This window comes from Meleagris gallopavo, chromosome 23 (genome assembly GCF_000146605.3).
Source record: "Meleagris gallopavo isolate NT-WF06-2002-E0010 breed Aviagen turkey brand Nicholas breeding stock chromosome 23, Turkey_5.1, whole genome shotgun sequence".
NCBI lineage: Eukaryota > Metazoa > Chordata > Aves > Galliformes > Phasianidae > Meleagris > Meleagris gallopavo.
This window is the reverse complement of record NC_015033.2, coordinates 3,092,155-3,100,880: the sequence shown is the minus strand read 5'-3', so window position 1 is coordinate 3,100,880 and position 8,726 is coordinate 3,092,155. Positions and strand designations below refer to the sequence as shown.

Here is an 8,726-nt window from a genome sequence, read left to right as displayed (position 1 = left end):
TTCTGTTGGAACTCCAGAGCTCCCCCTGAATCAGCTCCCTGTCTCACTCAGTTGTCTTTTCTCAGCTGACATGTAATCAGAAACAAGGTGAAGACTCACAGAATGACAGTTACCACTGCAAGGTGTCCAGAGAATAATTAATCTTTCCCCAGAATAAGAAACAGAGTCACCTACTGAAGCAAGTGATGATACATTTAGGACAGGTAACTGTACTGTAAAAGTAGTAACTCCTATTAGGAGCACTGAAACCTCTCATGAATCTCATGTTCCTCCAGAAAAATGATGAAAATAGCAGGCAGAGCTCCTAGGAAGAGCTACTGACATAGCTTGTAAGGGGTAAACAAGAGCACCTGATTTCAGCCCACACACCAGTCTACCCCTCCAGGATGGCCTCAGCACAGCATCTGTTGCATCTATACTCAGAGTACAGCAGCTCAGGTTAGCCATTAGTCTACTACAATTTGTTACACCCCTTCAATTCAACACCAAATTTCTTCTTTCCTTATGAGTAGGCCGAGTGGTACAGCTCTTAAGAAATTACTATGAAGTTTAATTAATATAAAATCAAATATTTTAATGAAATAAGGGAGCACGAGTGTAACAGCTCAGATATACCACTAAAACTGATACTACTGGGCTGTGGGGTTTTGGCTGTTTTAAAAAGGCTTTTCTTCAACAAGCATGCAGATTGACAAACTACTAATTCTTCAGAGCATCAAAGATCCTGAGTAAAGAAGTTCAAACCACTTAAAGTGTGTATATATAGGAAATGTCTTATGAGCTGGTGGCCTGCACACAGCATTGCACAGATAAAAAATATACTACTCTCAATACACAGAGCTAAATACTTTCACATTTATCAGAACTTTCTACACAAGTTTGTTTTTTTTTTTGATAGAGTTCAAGTTTTGAATTTTCTGTATATATCTTTCACCTGTATTAAACAAATGCTTATTTACACTGTGGATAAAGTGTAAAGGCTAGTAAGGCCTTATTCCCATACTGTACTGTAACACTGCAAAATATATATACACACAGATACAACCTAATATAGGCATCAGTTCTAGAAAAGTCACTTTACATTTGTTCAACATAATTGAGTCAGTATGAAAAGACAGCTTTGTTAGCACCAAGCCACTCCAATGGTTTTTGTGAACCTCCTTGGGCCTTCTAATTCCACAGGAAGGACTGTCCAACACAGCATTCCAACTGAGGAATGCAGATCCTGCTGCAGAACTGGAAGACCCAAGCAACACTCTACGTGCTACTGTATGCAGATTACTAAAGAGCAGGCATAGGAGCATCCAGACAAGCTCTGCAGTGTTAGCAGTTGACCTCCAGCGTAACAGCCTTGGAGACAAATACCAGATAGAGTCCTTTGTGTAATTGTATCTTGTTAGTATCTTTCCTTTGGATACATGACAGCAAGCACAGAACTACCAGTAACACAGACCTTTACTGAGACCAAGTGGTTTACAAGCCAGGTTACCCCTATGCTGCAAAGGCCAAATGGGGAAGAGCTCTACTGCTCAAATTCCAAAGGAAAGAACTTCTCACACTGCTCATCTCCTGTGCCTGCTGTGGCCAGGATGGTCTCTGTCGTAACGGTGACCTGCTCGCTCGTAGGAACGAGAACGCTCGTGCCTGTGATTCCTGTAGTAGTGACTCTTCTTCTTGTACTTCCCCGAGTGGTCGGAACGCTCCCGGGATCGGCTCCTGGATCGGGACGAACTCCTGCTGCGTGATTTCCGTGCTTTGTGTGCTGAGTATTTATAGTCTTTTGATTTCTTGTAACTTCTCATCTTGGAAGTTTTGTAAGTCGAGCTGTGGTTGAATTGCCTGGGAGGAGAGTCGCTGCGGCTCCGGGAGCGGCTGTGGGACTTGGATCCACTGGATGTGGAGTAACTTTCACTTTTCCTACAGGAAGAGTAAGGACGTGACTTTTTAAGTAGAACGACTCTACACTGCTAGATTAACAGCTCCTAAAGGTCATCACAAGAAACACACTGACCGTATTCATCAGGACTCCCTGAAGTTACCTTTTAAGCACCTCGGTGCAGCAGCACTCCTTTCACAGCACCACATACCTGTGCTTCGGGGATGCAGATCTGGATGGTGATCTTGAATAACTTTGATCTCTACTCCCACTTCGACTTCTGCTTTCCCTGCTTTTCTGAACCCTGCAAGGGACAACAAACACAGTAAGTTTTGTTTAAAGTAACAACGAGGTAAATGTAAGTTTTTGTTATGCAAACCTTACCCATTTACTGGGCTATTCGAACCCGTTCTTTTTGCTCCTTCTGCTTTCCTCTTAGCATTCTTCATTGCTTGAACAGGGAGAGGTGAAGGTTTATTTCCTTTAGCCTCTTTTGGAGACTCTAGAAAAAGAAGCCTTTGTTACCTTGTTTTGAAAATGTGAGTACTAACTGGAAGAGATAAGGATTGAAGCCTCTCCCCACACTGCTTTCATTTTGCTTTTAACAATCCCTGCTGCACCCATCTTGTTTAGGTACATCCGTCCATGCAGAGCACACAACTGCCCAGAAATGGACCTGAAGAACCCCAAATCAGGATTTAACCTGAAACATTTCCACCCAAATACTATTATTACTGTCACACAAGGGAGTTAACAGCAATAGCAGCACATTGCCTCCAAAGCCACTTCACAAAGAGAGGGAATAACGAGCAAGAGAAGAGAAACTGAGGACATGATCATCCGAAATGCAGCAGACCACAAGTCTCAGACCTCTCACCCAGAAATATTACTTACCAAAGCCCCCACTCACATCTGTGCTATATTTCTTTAGTCTAACATGCCAAAATTGAGTATTAAGTTTACTGCCAAAACCACATACAAGCAAATCTCTCCACAGCATACAGTTAAGTTAGCTTTAGACTAACTTGAATTCAGTCTTCATCTGTTTCAAGAATTTCAGAGTTGCAATATTATTCAAACTCTAACACGAGAGCAGATGAGAACATATTCCAAACAACTCAACCACTGCTTACCATTTTTAGGTAGAGGGGAAAATCCTGACGTGTTATCCAGTACTGGGGCTCCTTCAGGTAGCAGACCTTTAGCTTGTGCTTTTGCCTCTTCAATTGCTAATTTCTTCTTTTCTATTTTACTTTCCAGATCAGACAAATCAACCTGTAAGGTCAAGAGCCTTGCTTATAACACAACTTTGTAAACTAGACTTTCCACTTACTCCTAGGACAAGGACCCAGACCCTGTGACTAGTATTCTGTTCCAATAACACCAAGCTTGCAGCTGGTATCAAACAGGGTAAGGTTTCCCAACTCGTGTTCCAACTTGCAATCTTTAGGGGACTCACGATATGAAAGAAACAAACCTTTTTCCTAGTATAGAGCTGCAAAATTTTTAAGCAGATTTCTTGTATCTCCTCTTCTGTTGTCCCAAAGAGTAAAAACCAGTGCGGACGATTAGGAAGCGGAATCTGAAAGGGAGGGGAAGAGATACTCAGGTTTTGCTTCTACTAAAAGACCTAGCAAACTTGAAGTTAATGGAACCATAGGCTCACCTCCAACGTTCTAGCTGCGAGGTATATACATGCACAGGCAATGCTTTCAGGCTGAAATCTTACAAAGACATCTGTTCTCAGGCTATCATTCATGTAATTCCTGAAAGACAGGATAACAGAGTTGCAAAGCAGATGATCTTCCCTCCTGATGCCCCTCTGCATCTTCCCCCCCTCCCACCTCCCCACACTTCTACAAGTACTGCTTCTTTCTGCATTCAACTAGACTTCAATATTACATTCCTATAGATCTAAAAAAAAAAAAGGAAAAAAAAAGAAAAAATTGAATGATTTTACTAAAAAAAGGGAAAATCCCTCAAGGGGAGGGATGTGTGATAGAAATTAAGCTTGACTGACTGGCTGCTGAAAATTCAGCTGTGAGATGAGAACCATTTTTAACTTCACTTTTCCTTCTGGATCTCTACTGGCCTGCTCTCATGCACTAGAGAGGATTTGCATGAAGACAACATACAATATAATCTGAAGTACTCAGTTACAGACTTTTAGGTTCACATGTTTCTCTGCAATAGGGCTGAGCCCAGATGGTTTGAAAAGCAGCAGCTCCTGTGGCAGTTATCCCATGAAAATGAAGTTCACTTCAGCACATGCCAGCCTCCACTGTAGATTTAAGGGATCCATTCTCCTTTGGAAGCAGTGTTTTCCATCCTGAACAGAATTCTCCTCGATGCAAAAAGCAGCCATGGATGAAAGGTCTCTGGGAACATCAGTTCAGGAGAATACTCAGTACTCAGGCAGATCTCCTCCTTGGCACATGAAACACGATTTCCAAATTGTCCAATTTCAACAATGTTGCTTAAAATGAATATTCACAGAATGAGAAAACTGTAAAATATTGCATATAATATTCCAGTCAGTACACTTGAAAATTATTCTTCTAAAGTCTTAAATACAAAGTAACTTCCTCTGAATCTGTCAGTTGAAGCCCTTAAAAAGATCTAGATTTTTGAGCACATATGTCAAGCAAAGTATCAGATGGGGAAACAACAGAAAACAAAATCCTCAATGTAGTAAACTTTTTGAAAGTAGTTGTTATTAATTATGTGGGTACCATTATACAAGGATTCACTAGCCTCCAAGACATCCAAACCAGAGACCACAGTCTAGACACCTGCATCCATTTTACATAGGAGAGTTGAAAGGAACCTGAAGCTTTTAGATGTCAAACTCCCACCTGCTCTGGTTGTCTTGTTTTAGACAAGAGCAACTGCTGCCCCAGACAAGCAGTCATAACCATCAACTCATCTTTTTAGAAGAAAAGAACTTTAAAATTCCCTCATATTATACCATAAAAATAAAATGAGGAAACAAACCTCTTAGCAAGTAAGAGTAGAATAGTGGTACTCCAAACATTAGAACTTTACACTTTTCAACTTGCCAAGTTGAAAAACTTGACTGCTTCCACCTTGGTCACTGTAAACTTTCTGTGTGGGCTCAGAATCAGGTGTGTGAGGAAATGAATCCTTGTCACAATGTCTTAAAAGGTAAAGTTGTAAAATGCACACTGCAAAAATAAAGGCAACAACTGTACTGGATATCCACCTGTTTTCAAGTACTGGAACCTACAAGCATCAGTACACAGATGTGTCATTGCAGCATCAGAAACATTTCTCAAATGGGGTAATTTCCTCCCTCCCCCTCACTTACCCCTCCTTCCTTTGATAAAGAGTAGAAAACTGGTAATGAGTAATATGTAATTGACATCTGAATGCTTCATAGATTACGACAAGTTGAAGGGACCCACATGCAACAGTACTGGAAATAATATGGAGTATTGATTTTCAAGTCCTAAATCAGTATCACATGATTTCTCTCATTTACAAATCGAAACTAAATTTCAGCTTTTTATTCTGTTAAACCATATAGAGATGTATTAAATCCTACGTTTGTTTGCTCTTATCATCTAAAAATACATTTTTTTTAAACAGTTGTAAAAATTTAATATTAAAAACCATTCGAAATACCAACAACCAAGTTATAAAACATACAACAGTCAAAAAAAAAAAAAACACGATAAAAATAAGTTAAACTTTAAGCACAAGAAGCAGTTGGCCAGTTACTATACTATCATGTGCATACCACCTGTCTAGAGTCAGCCTTCTCTTTGTAGAGCCTGCTTTGGTTTGACTGAAGACGGCAGCTATCCCTGCACCATAGCGCTTGGGCAGCAGAGGAGAAGTCTTAGTCACTTACCCTCAGAGGCTACCCTTTGATTAAAAGAGTACAGAAAAGAAAAGTCAAAACTGGTTCTCTGTACACAGGCCACAGTACCAGACAGTTCAGTCAGCAGAAATATGATCTTTGGATTCACACTATTTTTAAATCACGGCATGGTTAAAAAGCATCACTGCTTAAAAGCGTTGTTTGTTTATGTTTAAGACCTGGAATTTCTCATAAGCTTCCCATATCCGAGCAAATCTTTGCAGTAATGAAAGCAACAAGGCAGAGGACGTGTCTCAGTAACCACGAATACAACGTGCTTATCCAGTCTTAGAAGCTGATACCTTGCATTATCCATAGGGATAAGAGAAATTTATCTGTGCTGAGATGTTTTTGACGCACCTGTAATCAAACTCAGGCAGTGGGAAAGGCCATTTCCCAGCCTGGTAGCACACTGACTACACAATTTTCTACAAAGAATGAGAAACAAACAAAATCCCAAGAGAACCATTAACCACTCAATGTTTTCCCTTCAGCTGAAAGGTGAAAGCAGAGAGGAGGGTAGTGAGAAGTCAGGGTGGAAAGCTACCTTACCATTAAAACAGAGCCTCAAACTTAAGAGGCCGATCAACATTTGGGTAGTAGTTTGGGCACTCCAAGAAACACTGGAGCTGTCTGCTGTGGCCCATAATCACTTCTGAGCATTGCTGCCCAGAATACATCAAGTGACATATTTCTGCTACTGCCCCTGCTGGTCTCTTATAACAAAGAAAATCAACTTACCATGAGGTCTGGACCAGGTGTTGGTTACGTTCACATTCTAATACCTGAAGGTACATAACGATTATCTGGAAGATACGGGTTATTGCGTTATTAACAAGAATCTTGAGAGCCACCTATATATTTCAGAGGGACATCCATGAGGCATCCAGTTTCCTTTCAAGTTCTAAAACACTCCACATGGGTGTTTGCAACATCAACCCACACAACCTCTGCTTTCCAGTGCAGAAGTTGGCATGAGTCGACACACAACCAGATCTGACCTTCCTAGCTCTCCGTCTTCTGAGCTCAGTCATCATGCTATTCATCTAGAAGGCTCGTCTTCAAGCTAGGTATGTTCTCCTATACAACTCACGATTCCTTTTTAGCTGTAACTTGGGAGAAAATATGGCTAGCTGCAATAAGTAACAATGGAAGTAGAACAACATTTGCAAAGAACAGCCCGACACGTTTTGTGTCACTGGTGCATTCAGCAGGTTTTTCCTAGGTTTGAAAGGAAAGCAAGAGAATGTAGACTACTCTAATTGGAAAAGTTTATACTAATCAACAAATGAGTGCAAATGCACAGTGAATGATTACGATGTCACGAGTAGCTAGCTTCATTGAATTACCTACTGTTCTCAGGAACAAACCACACAGCTCCCATGGAATTAAGTACCCAACTCAAAGCATTTATATCACATGAAAAACTGAGTACAAAGTTTATGTATACAATACAAACCTTATGAGGATGCTTTACATGAACGCAAAATCCCAACTCCTTTAGAACTCTTCTTTCTGCCTTAATAATTTGGTTCTTCAAGTTCACGTATTCTTGATCCAGTATTAGAGGTACAGGCTTTCTGCAAGACAACGTCAAATTTCAATGGCAAACTTAAACCCAAGGAGTACTCACGTGCATGTTAAGTTGTATTTGTGTAAAGCTAAGATACACCACTACTTCCAGCACCAAAAACCTTTACTTTAACTTGATCAATTCACTTTTCTCCTTAATGAGATCTTTTCAACACGGTCTCCAATTTATTAGACACAAAATGATACCAATATCAGCCAGCGAAGTCAAATAAATGAAATATAAAGCAAACATTTCAGATAATTTCCAAATCTGAGCTTACTTTTTCTCTCGCAGATGTCGAAGACGATGGAACACATTAATTACATCCCTGATGCGTCTCGGTGCCTCCTCGATTTTGGATGCCAGATGAACGCAGGCCATTGACACGTGCTGAAATAGAAGCATTGCAAGAGACTGATGTTTTGCTCAAATTTGAAGCTCATCTCCTCCAATAGCTTAAGGAGAAAGAAAAAAGAGGGGTAAAAACAAGAAAACACTCCACAAAAATCACTAAACACTGTGCAGCTTTGCAAAGTTACATCAGTCCATAAGCCTGCAGGTTAGTTACCAGTGCTCTGATCACATCCAGCTGGGCAACCAGGTGAAAAAGAGCAAAAATTAAGTCACTTTTCTAGCCATGCACATCATGTTTGTTTCCTACCTCCATGGAATGCTTCACAAAAGACTTGGTATAGAAGAAACGCTGAAATAGCACCTGTCCTGTAGCCATAGCAACCTAAAAAGGAAACAACCATAACAGGTTGTAAGAAAACCATTCCCAGGTTAAAAAAACACCATTTTGGGTGATGGCAACAGGTTTAAGACCAAAATAAAGCTTATAAACAAGCTAGTTAAGCAATATCTAAAGAAAAGAAGAAAAGTAGTACTGCTGTTGCAGTGGCAAATCAAATCACCTTAAATGTTACCAATCTGAAGCCCCCAAACCTCCCACATTCAGGAAAGCCGAACATTGCCAGAAAAACAACAAACAAAACCAAAAGAAAACGTCACAACGTATTTTCCTAGGGGCGGGGAAGAAACGTGACTCCAACACGGCTTTCCTCTTACAACTCGAGTACCTGGGACTCCGCAGTCAGGGAAGCTTCGCTCTGAACCCACAACGAAACTCACTACGGGCGGATCCCACCAGGGCCGCGCACCCCCAGCCCCGAGCCCGGCCTTAACAAAGCCCAACGGGGTCCCCGCCCCCGCTTACATCAGCGCTTCCTGCCGCCGCCCCCAATCCCTTCCGCGAGCCCCGCGGCGCGGCCCGGAGCCGTTCGAGGCCTCACGGTGCCCCGTTCCAAGCCCCCAACCCGGCCGGGCCGCCGCGAGGCCCGCGCGCCCCGCCCAAGCCCGGACCGCGGCCTACCTGCGGGAGACGGAGCAGGATG

The 8,726-nt window shown here is 41.6% G+C and overlaps 2 protein-coding genes across 3 annotated transcripts; both read right to left on the bottom strand.

Annotated features, from left to right (window-relative positions):
* Positions 1 to 527: 527 nt before the first annotated feature.
* Positions 528 to 4,144, bottom strand: LOC100541073 (cyclin-L1). 2 transcript variants are annotated; one of them, XM_019622510.2, is made up of 7 exons: positions 4,012 to 4,144; positions 3,543 to 3,642; positions 3,354 to 3,458; positions 3,010 to 3,151; positions 2,261 to 2,378; positions 2,088 to 2,180; positions 528 to 1,917 (listed from the first exon to the last, which is right to left on the bottom strand). In XM_019622510.2, exons 2-7 carry the CDS (start codon positions 3,633 to 3,635, stop codon positions 1,563 to 1,565), a joined length of 906 nt encoding a protein of 301 aa, XP_019478055.1. In that variant the 5' UTR covers positions 3,636 to 3,642; positions 4,012 to 4,144; the 3' UTR covers positions 528 to 1,562. The 2 variants fall into 2 exon arrangements, with proteins under 2 accessions (XP_019478055.1, XP_031412514.1); XM_031556654.1 differs by lacking the exon at positions 4,012 to 4,144 and having other exon boundaries at positions 3,543 to 3,730.
* Positions 3,818 to 8,725, bottom strand: LOC116216191 (cyclin-L1-like; the record flags this gene model as incomplete). Its single annotated transcript, XM_031556717.1, has 6 exons — positions 3,818 to 5,764; positions 6,501 to 6,565; positions 7,219 to 7,339; positions 7,613 to 7,722; positions 7,994 to 8,068; positions 8,705 to 8,725. Coding segments are annotated over 6 exons (414 nt in total), but the record flags the coding sequence as incomplete, so codon positions are not given.
* Between the last annotated feature and the right edge of the window lies 1 nt (position 8,726).

What these genes read in the sequence shown, in the direction of transcription:
- LOC100541073 (XM_031556654.1), bottom strand. Translation starts at nt 3,704, where the DNA reads ATGCAGAGGGGCATCAGGAGGGAAGATCATCTGCTTTGCAACTCTGTT. An exon ending in AGCTCTATACTAGGAAAAAG is followed by an intron (nt 3,152 to 3,353) that starts GTTTGTTTCTTT and finishes TTGACCTTACAG; the next exon opens with GTTGATTTGTCTGATCTGGA. An exon ending in TCGAATAGCCCAGTAAATGG is followed by an intron (nt 2,181 to 2,260) that starts GTAAGGTTTGCA and finishes TGTCCCTTGCAG; the next exon opens with GGTTCAGAAAAGCAGGGAAA.